This window comes from Dermochelys coriacea, chromosome 14, assembly GCF_009764565.3.
Source record: "Dermochelys coriacea isolate rDerCor1 chromosome 14, rDerCor1.pri.v4, whole genome shotgun sequence".
Taxonomy (NCBI): Eukaryota; Metazoa; Chordata; order Testudines; family Dermochelyidae; genus Dermochelys; species Dermochelys coriacea.
Genome location: NC_050081.1, coordinates 30,367,897 through 30,387,975, shown reverse-complemented (window position 1 = coordinate 30,387,975; position 20,079 = coordinate 30,367,897). Strand labels below are relative to the sequence as shown.

Sequence of the window (20,079 nt, the reverse complement as noted above, 5' to 3'; positions counted from 1 at the left end):
GATAAAACTGTTCTCTGTTGAGATTTGGGGGAGGGATTGCCTCTCACTGAGTCTCTGCAGTGCCCAGCACAATGGGGCCCTGCTCTCAGTCACCGTCTGTCTGCGCAGCGCCCAGCATGATGGAGCCCTGTTCTCAGTCACCGTGTGTCTGTGCAGCACCTGGCACGATGGGGCCCTGATCTCGATCACTGTGTGTCTGGGCAGCAACTGGCACAATGGAGCCCTGATCTCCGTCACTGTGTGTCTGTGTAGCGACCAGCAGAACGGGGCCCTGATCTTGGTAACCATGTGTCTGTGCAGTGCCCAGCGCAACGGGACCCAGATGTTGGTCACTGTGTGTCTGTTCAGCGCCCGATACGACGGGGCCCCGATCTTGGTTGGGACTTTACGGATTTCTTTAATACATGCACTAATAGTTGTCATGGCTTTAGCAAACCTAGTTGAGCAAAATGCAGCACTTCGCTTGAGCGCAGCTTGTTCCTCTCCATGTGGGGGCAGAAGACTGGGAGGCAGGGCTCCTGGGTTCTACCCCTGACTCCGGGAGGAGTGTGGGGTCCCGTAAGAGCAGAGGAGGTGTCACGGCTCCTGGGTTTTAGTCATGGATGGAGCTCTCAGTGCTTATTTTCTTCTTTCACTGTAGTATCCAAACACCTCCTACCAAAAGTTGTGTTCATCCACCACACCCCCTGTGGGGCAGGGAGCGAGCACGGTGAGCACAGAGGATTCAGGGACCTTGCCCAAGGTGACCCAGGCAGTCTGTGGCAGAGACACAAAATGCTGGGAAATAGCCACACGGGGGCAGCAAAGGATAAGGAAACCGAAAGTGAAAGTTATATTTGTAACTGGGGGGGAACCCGTCCCAGGAACTGCAGTGGGGTTGCTCCTGATCTATGCAAGGTGAGTGCGGGAGAACCAGCCCCAGGGACTCCAGTGGGGTTACTCCTGATTTAGACCAGGGTGTATGAGAGGAGAACCAGCCCCAGGGACTCCAGTGGGGTTACTTCTCATTTAAACTGGGGGGAGCGAGAGAGGAGGGCAGGACTGCCATGGCCCAGTTGCGTTCCACCCCTGGGGGCATTTGCTGGGGCTGGAGCCCACTTTCAGGACAGGCTCAGCAGGTGCATATGATTGGAAATCCTCCACCCAGTTCGCAGGAATGGAGGACAATTGGCTGAACTGGGAGTCCTGGGCCCTCAGGTGGCTGAAGTGGCTGCAGACAAGAATCGCCCCAGAGCTAGGCCTGGCCAAGGGTGGCAGTGGGGGACTGGGCGCACCCTCCCACGCACTAGGGGATCAGCTCCACTGCACTGCCAGGGGCTGCAGGTACCGAAAGGGACTCCAGGATCACTCCTGATACTGTCTATGTATTCCATACACCCATCTGTCTGTCCGTGCATCCCATCCACCCTCTGTCTGTCTGTGCATCCAATACACCCTTCTGCCTGTATGTACATCTCATAGCCCCCTCTGCCTATGCATCCCATACAACCATCTTTCTGTTTGTGAATCCCAAATACCCCTCTATCTGTGCATTTGAAACACACCTCTGTCTCTGCATCCCAAACACCCCTCTGTCCATCTGTTCATCCCATACATCCCTCTGTCTGTCTGTGCATCCCAGACACCCTCTGTCGGTCTGTACATCCCATGCACCGAGTCCCTGTCTGTGCATCGAATACACCTCTCTCTCTGTTCATTCCATACAACCCTCTGTCTGTGCATACCAAACATCCTCTGTTTGTATGTATATCCTATCCAACTCTCTATCCGTCTGTGCATCCCAGAAACTGCTCTGTCTGTGCATCCCATACACCCCTCTGTCTGCATGTATATCCCATACAACCCTCTGTATGACTGTGCATCCCAGACACCCCTCTGTCCATCTGCACATCCCATACACCCTGTCCCTGTCTCTGCATCGAATATACCCCCCATCTGTGCATCCCATACACCCTCTATCTGTCTGTGCATCCCATACACTCTATGTTTGTCTGTGCATCCCAAATACCCTCTGTCCATCTGTTCATCCCACACACCCCTCTGTCTGTGCATCCCATATACCCCTCTGTCTGCATGTATATCCCATACAACCCTCTGTATGCCTGTGCATCCCAGACACCCCTCTGTCCATCTGCACATCCCATACACTCTGTCCCTGTCTCTGCACTGAATACACCCCCCCGTCTGTGCATCCAGTATCTGTCTGTGCATACACTCTATGTCTGTCTGTTCATCCCATACAAACCTCTGTCTGTTTGTACATCCCAGACATCCTCTCTCTGTCTTTATATCCCATACATGCCTCTCTCTGGCTTTATATTCCATACACTTTCTGCCTCTCTGTGCATCCCATATGCCCTCTGTCTGTGCATCCCTTACACCCATCTGTCCATCTGTACATCCTATACACCCTCTTCCTGTCTCTGCATCCCATACACCCCTCTGCCTGTCTGTGTATCCCATACACCCTCTTTCTGTCTGTACATCCCAAACACCTTCTGTCCATCTGTTCATCCCACACACCCCTCTGTCTGTGCATCCCAAACATTCCTCTGTCTGTGTATCCCATACACCAGTTTGTCCGTCTTTACATCCAATACACCCTGTCCCTGTCTGTGCATTGAATACACCCCTCTGTCTGTGCATATCAAACACTCTCTGCCGGTCTGTGCATCCCATACACCCCTCTGTCTGTGCATCCCATACTCGTCTCTGTCTGTCTGTGCATCCCATTCTCGCCTCCATCTGTGCATCCCATACACCCCTTTGTCCGTCTTTAAATCACATACAACCTATCCCTGTCTGTGCATCGAATACATCCCTCTGTCTGAGCATCCCATACAGTCCTCTGTCTGTGCATACCAAACACCCTCTGGCTGTGTGTGCATCTCATGTACCCTCTGCCGGTCTGTGCATCCCAAACACCCTCTGTGTGTCTTTACATCCCAAACAGCCCTCTGCCTGTGTGTGCATCCCATACACCCTCTGTCAGTCTGTGTATCCCATACACCCCTCTGTTTATCTATGCATCCTGAACACCCCTCTGTCCATCTGCGTATCCCATACACCCCTCTATCTGTCTGTGCATCCCACTCACCAATCTGTCTGTGTACGCATTCCATTCACCCCTCTGTCTCTCTGTGTATGCCATACTCCATCTCTGTCTATCTGTGCAGCCCATACACCCCTCTGTCTGTTGTGCATTCCATTCATCCCCCTGTCTGTCTGTGTATCCCATACACCCCTCGGTCTGTCTGTCTGTGCATCCCAAACAGCCTCTGTCTGTCTTTGAATCCCATGCACCCCTCTGTCTGTGCATCCCATATACCCTTCTGTCCATCTGCACATCCCTTACACCCCTCTGTTTGTCTGTGCTTCCCATCACCCTTTGTCTATTTGTGCATCCCAAATACCCCTCTGTCTGTCTGTGCATCCCATACACCCTCTGTCTATCTTGCATCCCATACAACCTCTGTTCATCTGCGTATCCCATACATCTCTCTGTCTGTCTGTGCATCCTACTCCCAATCTGTCTGTCTGTTTATCCCATACAACCTCTCTCTGTCTGTCTATGCATCCCATACACCCCTCTACCTCTCTGTGCATCCTATGCACCCTCTGCCTGTCTGTGCAACCCTATATTCACCTCTGTGTTTGTCTGTCCATCCCACAGATCCTCAGCCTGCATTGATACCACGCTCTGCCCACACAAGGGTTGAGAATCATGGCCCCAAACACAGCCCCACACAGCAGATTTGTTCCATCCATGGCTCCTGGGCCCCGTGTGCCTTCAAAACTCTGCGGCCACTCCAGCACAAAGGGCCATCTAGCATCAGGCCTGGCTTAGCCCTTCCTGAAATCTGGGCATGCTGACAGGCCATGCGGTGGGGCTGGTGTGGGAACCAGAATTTCCCTTCCATGGGGAATTCCGACAGGCTGAATAATGTTTCTGATCTAAATTGGCATGACACCCCCCATTTCTCCCCCACCCCCAAATCCCATGAAATGAAAATTCTGCAAAATCTCAGTGTGGGACTATGGAAATATTTTGTTTAATTCATCATTTCTTTTCTATACAAATGCCTGCATTTGGGGATTTAAACTGGTTCATTTCAACCTTATTGTTTCAATTTGTTTTGTTTAGAGTGTCCTATTGTATATTAAATTGACTATTATAAATACTGTTAGATTTATTATGATATGTATACTATGGTCTATATTATATTATATTGATTAATATATATTGCATATTACATTGAATATTATAATAAATGCTAAATAGGCTCAGAAGGATTTGATTTGTATCTGTAAATGTCAGTAAACATCGATTCACTAAACACACACACTGATGAAAAAATATTTCCCTCGATAATACTGGAAATTTGCAGATAGGCAAAATAAGACTACTGCTGCTTGAGAACTTATTAGAGTTATTTAAACATGCTTACTTTGTATGTTTTGCCATGTGATGTGAACAGTTTGTGTTTTACCAGTTATAAAGTGTTCACTTGTTATATCTCAGCGCCTACTGTCATTAAATAATTATCTGACCCCAATAATTTCCCACCGCTGTGAAAATTAAAAATAAATAAAAATGGGGGAAAATGTTTAAACCCATGATTTGGCACAACTGTGAAAAGTTGAATCAATAAAAACTGAAAAAAAATGCTTAAAAGGAACTTTGATTTTATCCGTCGAAATTATAAAAACAAAAATTGAATTGTCCCAAGCCTATATAATTATTATTTTATAATATATTACATTCATTAATCTGTATATGATATACATTATTAAATACTGTGCATTATATGGAATATTAAATAATATATATTTGATTTCAGACTTTAAGGTGATAAAAGTCACAGTGAAATTAATTGAAACGACACATTTCCAAGGCAGTATTTGACATGTTGACATGTTCCTGCAAAATATTTCAGTTATGATTAAACTGCTTTTTTCTATGGAAAAGGTGCCCATCCCCCACAAACTTTCCACCCACTTTTCTGCTCAGGCCCCTGATTCCTTTCTTCTTCTTTGAAACGTGCAGTCCGTAGTCCCAGGCATGCTGCCTGCCCAGCAAGGCTGTCCAGCATCCCTTGGCATGTAAGTGGACTGTGGGGTTTGACCCCAGGCCTTCATTGCTCGTAGCAGGAACCTGAATTGCTGGAGCTGAAAGAGTAGCAACTCCAGGTGGTGGCAATAGCAGGCTATTATCCTATTCCATGGAGCGGAGCCCAAAGGGACACATGCCCAGTGCTTGTGTGGGATCCCCGTGCAGCAGCTTTCCCTTGTGGGATGAACCACCCTCCTCGTTCCCACTGGCACAAGAAGGGGTCTTCGGGTGAGCAGCTATTCCCCTTCTCATCCCTTGTCTCCTTGTTTCCCCGTAGTTCATTGGCTCCTGTCCAGCCCTGAGGCCAGGAAGAGCCGCCCTGCCAGATGGGGGGAGCCCGTCGCCCACACTGCAGCGCTGCCCTGCTCTCAGCCATCCTCCTCCTGCATGTTCAGGCTGCAGTGACCGGTAAGGAGGCTCTGTCCTTAACGGTGCTGGGTGGTCACAGGGCCCCAGCTGGCTCTCACGTATGGCGGGGACTGCCTTGGTAATGCGCTGGGCTCGGGGGTGAGAGCGCAGGATCTAGCGCTCACTTATACGCACAGTAACATGTGACAAATGGAGTCACTGTCCATCCCTCCGTCCATCCCCCACATCCATTCCCATACACACACCCCACATCCATCCCCATATACACCCCTCTATCCACCCACATCCATCCATCTCTCCATCCGTCCACCCACATCCATCCATCCACCCACATCCATCTCCATACATACCCCTCCATCCATCCCCCCCACATCCATCCCCATACACACCCCTCCATCCATCCCCCACATCCATCCCCATATACACCCCTCTATCCACCCACATCTATCCACCCATCCATCTCCCCACATCCATCCCAATACACCCCTTCATCCATCTCCCCATATCCATCCACAGACACACCTCTCCATCCATCCACCCACATCCATACACACTCCTCCATCCATCCCCATACACACCCCTCTATCCATCCATCCACATCCATCCACCCATCCATCCCCCCACATCCATCCCCATACACACCCCTCCCATGCACCCTCCATCCATCCCCATACACACACTCCCTCCCTCCCTCCCTCCACACATCCATCCCCATATTCACCCCTCTGTCCCTCCACCTATCCCCCCCATAACCATCCCCATACACACCCCTCCATCCATCCAATCCATCCATCCACTCCTTCCTTTCCCATACATACACCCCTCCTCCACCCTGGCCTCCACATACACACCATCCCTCTGCCTCCTTCCCCCCACTCTACCCCTCCCCCTCTTGCTCACAGCTCTCCCTGAGCCCCTCTCTCCAGGATCCGCTGGGGTGGCAGGTCTGGGGTTTGGGTTGTGTGAGAGGCAAAGCCACCTCCCATCAGTCCCCTCTGACCCCAGGCTTCTCTCTCTGCCCGTTTCCCCAGTGAGTTTCCAGGTTCTGGTTCCCGCCGGTCCCCTCTCTGCCCCACTGGGGGGCACCGTGCTGCTGCCCTGCCACCTCTCCCCCGCGCTCAGTGCCCAGGCTATGCAGGTGAAATGGAGCCGGCCCCAGCTAGGCCAGGACATCCACGTGTACCTGCCGGACGGGAGTGAGGTGCAGGGTGAGAGGTACCGGGGCAGGACGGAGCTCCTGCGGGACGGGATCCAGAGTGGCAGCCTGGCCCTGCGGATCCGGAACCTCACCCTGCAGGACGAAGGGCGCTACCTCTGTGACTTCCAGTCCGACACCTACTTCAGTGATGCTGCGTTGGAGCTCCGCCTGATGAGTGAGTGATCCTGGGATGGGGAGAGGCCAGCTTCAGCCTGCGCAGCTCTGTGGTAGGGAGGGGTGGCCGGCGGTGGGGACCTCCCCATGCAGCCTGCTGCAGTCACAGGCCAGAAAACTTCCCCCAGTGACTCCTCCGTCCAGCCCAGAGCAGAGCCCGTGGAGCAGAGACGTCCAGGCTGCATATAAGGACCCCGAGGGATGTGGGCTCCACCGCAGCCCAACAGAGCCTCCTTCCATAGAGGATGCCCTGCAATGGCAGATATGTGCCCCCTATTTCCAGTGTGGATGTCTCAGCTCCAGTGCTGAGCCATCGGCTCGCCCTCTCTCTGTGTCTGAGGAGCCTTCTACCCTCAGAAACTCTTCCCTGGGTGGAGCCCGGCAAGAGAAGTGTTGTAAGCCACAGGAGGTAACAGTCCCGTTCTCTATGGCGCTGGTGAGGTATCAGCTGGAGGCCTGTGTCCAGTTCAGGGTGCCGCAAAACCATGGACAAGCTGGGGAGAGACCCGAGGAGAACAACAAAACAATCAAAGATTTAGAAATACAGCCCTAGGAGGAAAGGTTGAAAGAATGGGGTGTGTCTGATCCTCAGAAGAGAAGATTGAGGGGGACCTGATAGCCTTCAGATACATGAAGGGCTGTTACAAAGAGGACGGGGATCAAGTGTTAGCCTTGGCCACTGAAGGTAGGACAAGAAGTAATGGGCTTAATCTGCAGCAAGGGAGATTGAGGTGAGATATTAGGGAAAACTTTGTAACTCTAAGGGGGGTTAAGCTCTGGACCAGGCTCCAAGGGAGGTTATGGAAACCCCATCACTGGAGAGTTGTAAAAACAGTTGGACAAACACCTGTCAGGGATGGTCTAGGTTTGCTTGGTTCTGTCTCAGTGCAGGGGGCTGGACATGATGACCTCTCAAGATACTAACCAGCCCTACATTTCTGTGACTCTAAGTCTTCTCTTGGGTAAACTAACTTACACAGGGGTGAGCGAGAGGGGAACCAGGCCCTGCTGTGACCAGAAGAAATGAGGAGAGAATGAAATCAAAGGAGAATTCCTGTTGTTTTGTTTCCCCCAGGCTCTGGCTCGGATCCCCTCCTCCACGTCAGTGTGTACAAGGACAAGGGGGTCTCGGTCACATGTCTCTCTGCAGGGTGGTACCCGGAGCCCAATGTGCTCTGGAGAAACAGCCATAAAAAAATCCTGAGTCCAGAATCCGAACAGAAACTGCGAAGTGAGAACGGCTTATTCAACGTCTCCAGCACCGTGGTGATGACCGAGAGCTTGGATCCAGCACGGACCTGCGCCCTCAGCCCTGGCTTGCCCGGCCCGGAGAAAGTATCGGGCATTTTCATCTCCGGTGAGCTGCTGATGGAACAAGGAAACACAGAGCTGGAGCCAGATCTCCACTGGTGGAGAATGGCATTTATAGATAGTGAGAATTTTACGGCAGGGGCAATCTCTTACTGCATGTCAGTGCAGCACCCGGCACAAGAGGGCTTTGATCTCGGTCACTGTGTGTCTTTGCAGCATCTGTCATGACGGGGCCCCGATCTTGGTCACTGTGTGTCTGGGCAGTGCTTGGTGTGACAGGGCCCTGGTCTCAGTTAGGCTGCTGGAGCCCTGGGACCCTCATCTATCATGCTGACCACTGTTGTCTCATTGTTCCATTGTATTCCACATCTGTCTTATCCATCTGTTTTGTCCTGTCTTATTCTTAGATTGTCTTTAGGGGTAGAGACCGTCTTTTGGTTCCCAAGTTTGTCCAGCCCCTAGCACAGTAGGTTCCAGGTCCATGGCTAGGGACCCAAGGTCATATGAAAAATAAATAATAATAGTGGAGTATCCTGATTAGAGCTGGTTTGAAAATGTTCAAGGCAGATGCATTTTTGTTGGAAGCAAACCTTTACTGAGAACATGTCTATTTCAACCAGATGTTTGACTGGAATTAGTCAAATCGAATCATTTTGACATTCTCATTTTGTTCCAAAAATGTCAAAACGTTTCATTTCAGCGTCATCCTTTGGATTCAGTTTGTTTGGACTTTGATATTATATTGGCATATTCATACTCTACTAGATTAGAGTATATTTATATATTTTATATTAAACTATTGGATATATTTTTATTTAATAGTTTGTATTGTATTGTAACCTTTTGACATTACCAAAACCAAAATGGTTTGACATCATTGAAATATTCTGAAACATTGAAACATTCTGAGGGCTCAGAATTGGATTTTTTAAAATTTTCTTTCCGACATTTCACCGTCCATTCCACCCAGGAACACTATCAAATTTTGATATATCGAAATTTCCAGTAGAATGGAAAGTCCATTTTTCAACCAGTTTGCCCGATATTTCTAATGTTAAAAAACAATCTCAGGAAATAAATATTAACAAAAGAACTGATTCCGGCCTTTTCTATCTATCACAAAGGCGCTAAAAGGGTCCCACAATCTGTTACTAGGTTTGTTAATTATTTTGTGTCCCATCTACATGGGGCAGAATGGGTCACATGAGTTAACTTGTGTTCTTCTCTTCCCCTGCAGATACTTTCTTCCCCAGAGTTTCCTCTTGGCGGGTCCCCCTCTATGTAATCCTGACGATCTGCCTTTGCTTCCTCCCCTTGGTTTCCCTCTACCTATGGAGGATTCACAAAGAGAAAGGTAAAGCCTCCTGTTTAACCCTTTTGCCACCAGAAAGAAAGAAATGAGACATCCTTCAACAGATCTGCAGGTCCTTGGTGCTGTAGACCGCATAGATCCTTGGATGCTCACATGATTTGACCCTCCCTCTTTCTACCTGGGCATATTTTTCCCATTGCTTGTAATTCATGTTAAGAGAGGAAAGGAAATTAATCTTCACTTGGGTGTCAAATGTTACAACGTTTCCCAGCCCTTCCATTATCAGTATTTTCCTTGTGTGTACCCACAGGCATTGATTTTTGTTTTTGCTGGTGGATACTCCACCTTTTCTCTGCCCTGAGGACTTGCCCCCACTCTGTCCCCCCCCAAGACCTCCCCCTCCTTGTTCCTCTTCATATTTTCCCCTGAGCACCTCCTGCCCACTCGTCTCCGCCATCCCCTAAGTCCCCCTGCCTGTTCCTCTCCACCCCCTCCCCCGAGTGTCCCCCTGCCCCGTCCACCCACTGCTCCGCTCCTCTCCTCACCCTCCGAGCGCCTCCCACACACACTCACTCATCTCTGCCCCTCCTGAATGTCCACCCCACCCGACACTCGCTCCTCTCGCCCTCTCCCCCAAGTGCCACTCTCGCCCCTCCCCGTGCCCGCCCACCCACCGCTCGCTCCTCTCCACCCCGAGCGCCTCCCGCCTGCGCTGGCTCCTCTCCGCCCCTCCCCCAAGCGCCTCCCACCCTCTCCTCTCTGCCCACTCCCCCGAATGTCCGCTCACCCGCCGCTCGCTCCTCTCCACCCCTTCTCCGAGTGCCTCCCACCCACTCCTCTCTGCCCCCTCCCCCTGAGCGTCCGCTCACCGCCGCTCGCTCATCTCCACCCCTCCTCCGAGCGCCTTCCCACCCACTCCTCTCTGCCCCCTCCCTACCGGAGTGTCCGCTCACCCGCGCTCGCTCCTTCTCCACCCCTCCTCTCGGAGCGCCTCCCACCCACTCCTCTCTGCCCCCTCCCCCGAGCGTCCGCTCACCCGCCGCTCGCTCCTCTCCACCCCTCCTCCGAGCGCCTCCCACCCACTCCTCTCTGCCCCCTCCCCCGAGTGTCCGCTCACCCGCCGCTCGCTCCTCTCCCCCTCCTCCGAGCGCCTCCCACACTCCTCTCTGCCCCCTCCCCCCGAGTGTCCGCTCACCCGCCGCTCGCTCCTCTCCACCCCTCCTCCGAGCGCCTCCCACCCACTCCTCTCTGCCCCCTCCCCCGAGTGTCCGCTCACCCGCCGCTCGTCCTCTCCACCCCTCCTCCAAGCGCCTCCCACCCACTCCTCTCTGCCCCTGCCCGAGTATCCGCCAGCCCGCTGCTCGCTCCTCTCCACCCGCAAGTGCCTCCTGCCCATGCTTGCTCCTCTCCGCTCCCTCCCCCAAGCGCCTCCTGCCCACTCCTCTCCGCCCCCCCCCAAGTGCTTCCCATCGCCCGCCCACATGGTGCTCTCTTCTCTCATCCCGAGTTCCTCCCGCCTGCGCTCACTCTCCACCCCTGTTCTCTCCGCCCCCCTCCCGCGAGCACCTCCTGCCCGCTCCTCTCTGCCCCCTCCCCCAAGTGTCCCCCTGCCCTCCTGCCACTTGCTCCTTTCCACCCCCAAGTGCCTCCTGCCCGCGCTCGCTCCTCTCTGCCCCTCCCAAGTGTCCGCCCACCCCTGCTCGCTCCTCTCCGCCCCCTCCCCTGAATGTCCCCTGCATCCACCCACCACCGCTCACTCCTCTCTGCCCCCAAGCACCTCCTGCTCGCTCCTTTCCATCCCCTCCCCTGAGTGTCTCCCGCCTGCCACTCACTCCTCTCCACCCCCGAGTGCCTCCCACCTGCATTGACTCCTCTCCGCCCCCTCCCCGAGCGTCCCCACCATCCACCCACCCACTGCTCACTCCTCTCCGCCCCGAGTGCCTCCTGCCCATGCTCACTCCTCTCCGCCCTTCCCCAAGTGTCCCCCTGCCCACCCATCCCCTGCTCGCTCCTCTCCACCCCCAAGTGCCTCCTGCCTGCACTCGCTCCTCTCTGCCCCTCCCAAGTGTCCCCCTGCCCACCCATCCCCTGCTCGCTCCTCTCCACCCCCAAGTGCCTCCTGCCCGCACTCGCTCCTCTCTGCCCCTCCCAAGTGTCCCCCCGCCTGCCTACTGCCACTCACTCCTCTCCGCCCCCAAATGCCTCCCGCCCACTCCTGTCTGCTCTCCTGCTGTGAGGGCAAGTGACGGGGAGGGGAGGAAAGTAGCAAGCGGGGAGGCGGGAAGAGGTGCAGCAGAGGCAGGGCCACGGGGGGAAGAGGCCAAGTGGGGGTGGGGCCTTGGGGTGGAGTGGGGGTGGGGCCTCAGGGCAGGGCCACGGTCTGTGGGTGTATTTTTTTTCCGTGGGCACTGGAGCCCCGGAGCACCCCCAGTCATCACCTGTGTGCGTACCACAGTAGCCTCTAGATACCCCACTGAGATCTGTGCCCCCTTGTGTCGGGCGCTGCACAGACGCCCCGGAAGAGATGGTCCCTGCTGTCTTGAGAGTTAACAACACTCTCCGGTGGCCAGCGCCCTGTCGGTGAATGTGTTTCTCCGTTTGTTTTACAGGTGCCATGTACACAGTGCTAAGTAAGTTTCTTCTTCACCTTCAGCCATTCCTGGGGGTTGGGCCATGTTAACTCAGACTCCTTTAAATCAGGCTCCACCCGGCGAGGTTTCTGGTGGTGCTGGTGCAAGCGGCTTGGGGAAGGCAAATGTCCTAGCAAATCTGGGGCTGGGGTATTACGCCCAGAGAGGCAGTGAGTGGGTCCCCTAGGGCAGGGGCAGGCAAACTTTTTGGCCGGAGGGCTGCATCAGGTTTCTGAAATTGTATGGAGGGCCGGTTAGGGGAGGCTGTGCCTCCCCAAACAGCCAGGCATGGCCTGGCCCCCACCCCCTATCTGACCCCCCACTCCGCTTCTCGCCCCCTGACAGCCCCGCGGGACTTCTGCCCCATCCAACCCTCCCATTCTCTGATAGCCGCTGGGGACCCCTGGCATCCCCGGACCTCCGACCCCTTCCAACCCCCCCTCTCCTTCCTGACTACCCCCTGGAACCCCTGCCCCATCCAACCACCCCGTCTCCCTAACCGATCCTGGACCCGCCACCCCTAACTGCCCCCTGCCGCCCCATCCAACCCCCCCTCCTTCCTGACTGCCTCCCGGAACCCCTGCCCCATCCAACCAGCCCTTCTCCCTGACCGATCCTGGACCCGCCGCCCCTAACTGCCCCCCGCTGCCCCATCCAACCCCCCCTCCTTCCTGACTGCCCCCCGGAACCCCTGCCCCATCCAACCAGCCCTTCTCCCTGACCGATCCTTGACCTCCCGCCCCTAACTGCCCCCCGCCACCCCATCCAACCCCCCCTCCTTCTGACTGCCACCCCTGGGACCCCTGCCCTATCCACCCCCATGCTCCCTGTCCCCTGACCACCCCCGGAACCCCTTCTCCTAACTGCCCCCCGCCGCCCCATCCAACCCCTCCTCTCCTTTCTGTCTGCCCCCCTGGAACCCCTGTTCCCCGCCTTCTGACCACCCTGACCCCTATCCACACCCCCGGCCCCTGACCAACCCCCGAACTCCCCTGCCCTCTATCCAACCCCCCTCACCCTCCTGCTCCCTGCCCCCTTACCGTGCTGCCTGGAGCACTGGTGGCTGACAGCGCAGCTGCACCAGGACAGGGAGCAGCGCTGCACAGCACAGGTACAGACTAACACAGCGACCCCCTGATACTTTACTTTCCCGATGTGAGCCGTGCGGATTTCTCCTCTCAGAACTGCCTTGAATTTCAGGTATACAAAAATAAGTTCCAAAAGGCTCAAATCCAGAACTGAAGGTTTTGTTTGGGTTGAGGAGGTTCTTCTGATGGGACAAGGGAGGTGGGCAGACCTAGGCTGCCCTGGGTATCTCTGAGCATTGGTTCTCCCAGCGGGGTGGGTTTAATGCTGGGCCCAGAGCAAGAAATGAATGGGTTTGGAACCCAGGCCCCGCGTAACGTGCTGTCTCTTTGTATCCACAGAGGAAAGCCATGGTAGACCAAGTAAGTGTGGATTTGATCTCTAGACTATATGTAACTTAGCTAGGCAGCTCGGCCCTGGCCTAATGTTCTCTTCTCATTTCAGGTTGGAAAGAAGCATTTCTCAAAGCCGGTAAATCCAAAATGGAGAGTTAGGTCTAGCAGAATATGGGTGGGCAACTGGGAGTCAGAACTCCTGGGCTCTGTCCCCAACTCTGGGAGGGGAGTGGGATCTACTGGGTTATGGGTGGGCAGCTGGGAGTCAGGACTCCTGGGTTCTAACATTGGCCATGGGAAGGGGGAGGTGTCTAATAGATATGGGAAAGTGGGGGCTGGGAGTCAGGACTCCTGGGTTCTGTCCCAGCTCAGGGAGGGGCGTGGAGACTCGTGGTTTAAGCAGGGTGCACCTTGCTCCTAGGCGATGTTTTTCCCTGACTCCCAGCTTTTGCTGGAGTTTTGCTTTAAAACGTCTCATTCTCCAGCTGTATTAATTTAAGTCTTTGAAATGAGCAAACTGACTACCCTGAAACTGTCCCCACCCCCTGTCCCCCATCTATCTGTCTCTAGCGGACGTGACCCTGGACCCAAGAACAGCTCACCCCAGTCTGGAGCTGTCTGCAGACAGGAAGAGCCTAAAGAACATAGGTACAGGACAATCACTGCCTAATGGCCTGGGGAGATTCGATGTTTACTCGTGCGTGCTGGGCTCCGACGGCTATGAGTCGGGGACGCATTACTGGGATGTGGAGGTGACCGGCACAGGGGGCTGGGCTCTGGGTGTCATCAGGGAGTCTGTCAGCAGGAAGGGATGGTTCAATTTCAGCCCCAAGCAAGGCACATGGGCCATCCAGCTCTCCAGGGGCCAATACCGGGTAGTCACTGCAGAATGGCGCCCACTGGACCTGCTGCAGAGCCCTGGTAAGATCAGAGTGTATCTGGACTATGAAGGAGGGGTTGTGTGCTTCTATGATGCTGACACCATGGCCCCCCTCCATGCCTTCACTGCCCTCTTTACGGGGAAGATCTACCCATTCTTCTGGGTCTGGTCTGTAGGGACCTCCCTTAGACTATGTTCCTGAGCCTCTCCCAGCCAGATCTCTGCACATGCAAACCTGCCAATGCATCACACCAGCCACCACAACTGGGGTGGGAGGGAAGACGCATGTGTGTCTTGTGTCAGTATGGGCTGTGGGTCATGTTTTATTAGTGAGGATCCCTTGCTGAAAGGCTGTTTTCACACTACATGAAAGGAAATAAACCTGTTCTTCAAAAAAGAAAAGCAAATTTCATCACACGCAAAGGTAACATCCCCCTCTGACAAAGTGGAAATCATCTGTGATATTTTTATGACACCTTTTTGACTTCAGTTTCCCCTACATGTTGCATTGTTACCCAGTGGGGGGAAAAGGGCTGTTTGCTCTCACGGCAGGCTAAGAGACATAGGTGTGGGTGTCACCCGGCGGTCTGGGCCTCAGTCCCCACATCAGTGGAGTATCTGGGAAGACAGTGGCAAATCCAGTTACCAGGACATTTTCACCTACCATCCAAGGACCCAGAGGGAGATGGATTCTGTCTCTGCAGGGAACGAGCAACATCCGCCAGCTGGAGAACAGAGGACTGAAGAGTGGGGAGGTGTGGGTATAAGTTGGCTGCTCACCTGATGTCTGACTAAAGAGGTCAGAGGGGGAGACAAATGGAGCTTGACCATGGGGGTTCACTACAGCTTGGCTGGGCTCTTGGCTGACCAGAAAGGTCTATGCTTTAATGTTCAGTTCTCTGTGCTAACTTAAGGACTTCCTAGGCTGTACCCAGCTGACTAATAAACCCGACTTCTTTGGACAATGCTATTTAAGTGTCACTGCAAATCCTGGCTGAGGTGCATGAGTCCCTGAAGCATGGAAAAGTCTCTACCACAGGGCTGGATCCAGTCCACCAGCTGTTTTAATCCGACCCTTGATCTCCCACTGGGGTGTGGGGTCTGGGGCTTGCCCCACTCCAGCACTCCAGCCAGGGAGCAGGGTCGGAGGCTGCTCCACATGGCTCCCGGAAGCAGCAGCATGACCCCCTCCAGCTCCTATGTGTAGAGGCAGTCAGGAGGCTCCACTCTGAATACTGCCCCTGCCCCAAGTGCTGCCCCCCGCAGCTCCCATTGGCCGGGAACTACGGCCAATGGGAGCTGCAGGGGTGGTGCCTGCTGACAGGGCAGCGTGCAGAGATGCCTAGTCATGCCTCTGGGTAGGAGCCAGAGAAGGGACATGCTGCTGCTTCCAGGAGCCGCTTGAGGTAAGCGCTGCCTAGTGACTGCACCCATGAGCCTCTCCCCGTGCCGCAACCCCCTGCCCCAGCCCTGATCCCCTTCCTGCCCTCCAAACCCCTTGATCCCAGCCCAGAGCACCCTCCAAACCCCTCATCCCCAACCCCACCCCAGAGCCTGCACCCCTTGTACCCAACTCTCTGTCCCAGCCCTGAGCCCCCTCCCACACTCCAAACCCCTCGGCCCTACCCCAGCCACATGAATTTTGTTATGTGCACCAATATGGAGGCGATGTGTCACACATCACCTTCATATTGGTGCACATAACAAAATTCATTCCACACATGGCTGGGAAAAATTAGTGGGAACACTGGCCAGGTGTCCAGGTAACGGGATCTGGTTCCCAGACTGCAGCGGGTCTGCACCCAGTTTCTCTCTTCTTTTTGCTGCTCTGTCACTTTTCCAAAGCTGGAGAAGTTTGGTACAGAATGGACAAAGATAAAGAACACCACTGCCACCCAGCTGTTACATGATTATTATTTATGGCGGTGTTTGTAGCATGGCAGTGCCTGGGAGCCCCTGACACAGACCAGACCCTGTGACGCTAGGTGCTGTCTGCAAAAAGACGGGAAAGATAATCAAAGAAAGTTTTAAGTGAGTCCGGTAACCAGACTGCAGCGGGTCTGCACCCAGTTTCTCTCTTCTTTTTGCTGCTCTGTCACTTTTCCAAAGCTGGAGAAGTTTGGTACAGAATGGACAAAGATAAAGAACACCACTGCCACCCAGCTGTTACGTGATTATTATTTTTCCCTATGGAAAACATCAACCATGACACCTTTTTGGGTGGGTTGAAACATTCCCAGTCATGGTTCAGTGTTTATTATCTGGGTTGTACTAGCCCAGCCATGGAGTGAGGCCCACTGGGGGACATCTACGCTAGAATAAAAGACCCACGGCTGGCCCGGAGCAGCTGACTCACACTTGTGGGGCTCAGGCTGCAAGGCTAAAAGTTGCTGTGTAGACATTCAGGCTAGGGCTGGAGCCTGGCCCCAGGACCATGCAAGCAGGGAGGATCCCAGAGCCAAGATGCCAATCCAAGCCTGAACGTCTACACAGCAACGTTTATCCTCCGAAGCCAAGCCCAACTCAGCTGACCCAGGCCAGCTTCAGCCGTGCAGTGGGGCTTGTATTCCAATGTAGCTGTAGTCAATGGGGCTACAGCCGGTGTCAGTGGGCTATAGCTCCATTGGAATCATGGGGCCAGATCCCCAGCTGGGGTCATAAAATCAGAGAACTAGAAGGAACCTCGAGAGGTCATCCAGTCCCCTGCATTCATGGCAGGACTAAATATGATCTAAACTAGTGGTTCTCAAACTTGTTCCACCACTTGTTCAGGGAAAGCTCCCGGTGGGCTGGGCTGGTTTGTTTACCTGCTGCATCCATAGGTTCGGCCGATCACGGCTCCCTGCGGGACGCGGTAGGTAAACAAATGGGCCCGGCCCGCCGGGGGTTTTCCCTGCACAAGTGGAGGAACAAGTTTGGGAACCACTGATCTAGACCATCCCTGACAGGTGTTTGTCCAACCTGCTCTTCAAAATCCCCAATGATGGAGACTCCACAGCCTCCCTAGGCAATTTATTCCAGTGCTTAACCACCCTGACAGTTGCTGCAATTTAAGCCCATTGGTTCTTGTCCTATCCTCAGAGGTTAAGAACAATTTTTCTCCTTCCTCCTTGTAACAACCTTTTATGTACTTGAAAACTGTTATCGTCCCCTCTCAGTCTTCTCTTCTCCAGACTAAACAAATCCAATTTTTTCAATCTTCCCTCATAGGTCATGTTTACTAGACCTTTCATCATTTTTGTTCTCTGGACTTTCTCCAGTTTGTCCACATCTTTCCTAAAATGTGGTGCCCAGAACTGGACACAATACTCCAGTTGAGGCCTAATCAGCACGGAGTAGAACGGAAGAATTACTTCTCGTATCTTGCTTACAATACTCCTGATAATGATGTTTGCTTTTTTTGCAACAGGATTACACTGTTGACTTATATTTAGCTTGTGATCCACTATGACCCCCTTTCTGCAGTACTCCTTCGTAGGCAGTCATTTCCCATTTTGTATGCTTGCAAATGATTGTTCCTTCCTAAATGGAGTACTTTGCATTTGTCCTTAATGAATTTCATTCTATTTACTTCAGACCATTTCTCCAGTTTGTCCAGATCATTTTGAATTTTAATCCTATCTTCCAAAGCACTTGCAACCTATCCCAGCTTGGTATTGTTCGCAAACTTTATAAGTGTACTCTCTATGTCATTATCTAAATCATTGATGAAGATATTGAACAGAACTGGACCCAGAACCGATCCCTGCGGGACCCCACTCGTTATGCTCTTCCAGCATGACTGTGAACCACGGATAACTACTTTCTGGGAATGATTTTCCAAATAGTTATGCAGCCACCTTGTAGTAGTTCCATCTAGGTTGTATTTCCCTAGTTTGTTTATGAGAAGGTTATGAGAGACAGTATCAAAAGCCTTACTAAAGTCAAGATATACCACATCGACCACTTCCCCCCTATGCACAAGGCTTGATACCCTATCAAAGAAAGCTATCAGGTTGATTTGACATGATTTGTTCTTGACAAATCCATGATGACTGTTATTTATCACCTTTTTATCTTCTAGGTGTTTGCAAAGTGATTGCTAAATTATTTGCTCCGTTATCTTTCTGAGTACAGAAGTTTAAGCTGACTGGTCTGTAATTCCCGGGTTGTCCTTATTTCCCTTTTTATAAATGGGCATTATATTTGCCCTTTTCCAGTCTTCTGGAATGTCTCCCATCTTCCATGACTTGTCAAAGATAATCGCTAATGGCTCAGATATCTCCTCAGTCAGCTCCTTGAGTATTCTAGGATGCATTTCATCAGGCCCTGGTGATTTGAAGGCATCTAAATTGTCTAATTTCAGGTTTCAGAGTAGCAGCCGTGTTAGTCTGTATTCACAAAAAGAAAAGGAGTACTTGTGGCATCTTAGAGACTAACAAATTTATTTGAGCATAAGCTTTCGTGAGTTACAGCTCACTTCATCGGATGCATTTGGTGGAAAATACAGAGGGGAGATTTATATACACACACAGAGAACATGAAACAATGGGTTTTATCATACACACTGTAAGGAGAGTGATCACTTAAGATGAGCCATCACCAGCAGCAGGGGGGGAAAGGAGGAAAACCTTTCATGGTGACAAGCAAGGCTATTTCCAGCAGTTAACAAGAACATCTGAGGAACAGTGGGGGGTGGGGTGGGGGGGAGAAATAACATGGGGAAACAGTTTTACTTTGTGTAATGACTCATCCATTCCCAGTCTCTAGTCAAGCCCAAGTTAATTGTATCCAGTTTGCAAATTAATTCCAATTCAGCAGTCTCTCATTGGAGTCTGTTTTTGAAGTTTTTTTGTTGAAGGATAGCCATCCTCAGGCCTGTAATCGAATGACCGAGTAACTTTTCTAAGTAACTTTTGACTTGTTCTTTCTCTATTTTAGACTCTGATCAATGGGCTGTAGCTCCATTGGAATCAATGGGGCCAGATCCCCAGCTGGGGTCAATGGGCCATAGCACCATTGGAGTCAATGGGGCCAGTTCCACAGCTGGGGACAATCAGCGTCACTACACTGGAGTCAGCGTCCCTCTGATCAGAGCTTCCAAGCTTGCTCTGTAAGTGAGCTGGAGCTTGCTAGCTAGCAGCCGTCTCCTTCCCACACCCCTCCACCATCCCAGCCCTGGCACAAAGTCCATAGCCCTGGGTGATTGCCACCAAGAGAGTGAGATACCACACCCATTGCTGCAGCAAAGGCTCAAAATTCTACCGGGCAGGGTCCGTCGGGATCCAATCCCAAGGGGGAAGTGCTGCCCGTGCCCCTGCTCCAGGGGCAGCCCGCAGGGAATGGAGCTGAGAGCGTGGTGGTGATTTGCAGGACAGTGGGAGAGGCAGGTGCATCCAGCACTATAGTGCCTACCTTGAGGATACTGACCAGGGTCCCGGTGGGGAGAGGAATTGCCCCAGGGTTAAAACCTAGTACAACCTAGTCGCCATTTACGCACCCGAGGGGTGTGAGAATTCACTGCTCTGATACCTCCAATCCACCCATCTAATTTGGGAGTACTCAGAAATCCCCTTTCCCTGGGCCCACCAGAGGACCCTAAGATAATGAGTGATGCCCAAGACTGGCTGCTCCCAGCCAGGAGACGCGGTGGAAATGGAAGGGGGAGACATTCAAAATGCAGCCTGAGCAG

General features: G+C 52.8%; 3 protein-coding genes across 5 annotated transcripts in view; 2 read left to right on the top strand and 1 right to left on the bottom strand.

Annotated features, from left to right (window-relative positions):
* Positions 1-20,079, top strand: part of LOC119843027 (zinc finger protein 850-like) — a 765,636-nt gene that overhangs the window by 87,388 nt on the left and 658,169 nt on the right. The window lies entirely within an intron of this gene.
* The window catches only part of LOC119842502 (zinc finger protein 251-like), a 503,489-nt gene that overhangs the window by 277,416 nt on the left and 205,994 nt on the right, over positions 1-20,079 (bottom strand). The gene's annotated exons all lie outside the window — the stretch shown is intronic.
* Positions 819-15,378, top strand: LOC119842485 (butyrophilin subfamily 1 member A1-like). 3 transcript variants are annotated; one of them, XM_043496882.1, is made up of 9 exons: positions 819-956; positions 5,391-5,521; positions 6,514-6,855; positions 7,930-8,211; positions 9,403-9,519; positions 12,087-12,107; positions 13,535-13,555; positions 13,638-13,664; positions 14,099-15,378. In XM_043496882.1, exons 2-9 carry the CDS (start codon positions 5,440-5,442, stop codon positions 14,608-14,610), a joined length of 1,404 nt encoding a protein of 467 aa, XP_043352817.1. In that variant the 5' UTR covers positions 819-956; positions 5,391-5,439; the 3' UTR covers positions 14,611-15,378. The 3 variants fall into 3 exon arrangements, with proteins under 3 accessions (XP_043352817.1, XP_038226624.1, XP_043352818.1); XM_038370696.2 differs by having other exon boundaries at positions 844-897; XM_043496883.1 differs by lacking the exon at positions 819-956 and adding an exon at positions 968-1,014 and having other exon boundaries at positions 5,388-5,521.

Excerpts from the sequence above, each read along its gene's own strand:
- LOC119842485 (XM_043496882.1), top strand. The coding sequence starts at position 5,440 with ATGGGGGGAGCCCGTCGCCCACACTGCAGCGCTGCCCTGCTCTCAGCC. Across the intron at positions 6,856-7,929 it reads GTTGGAGCTCCGCCTGATGA|GCTCTGGCTCGGATCCCCTC; the intron begins GTGAGTGATCCT and ends TGTTTCCCCCAG. Across the intron at positions 13,556-13,637 it reads GGAAAGCCATGGTAGACCAA|GTTGGAAAGAAGCATTTCTC; the intron begins GTAAGTGTGGAT and ends TTCTCATTTCAG.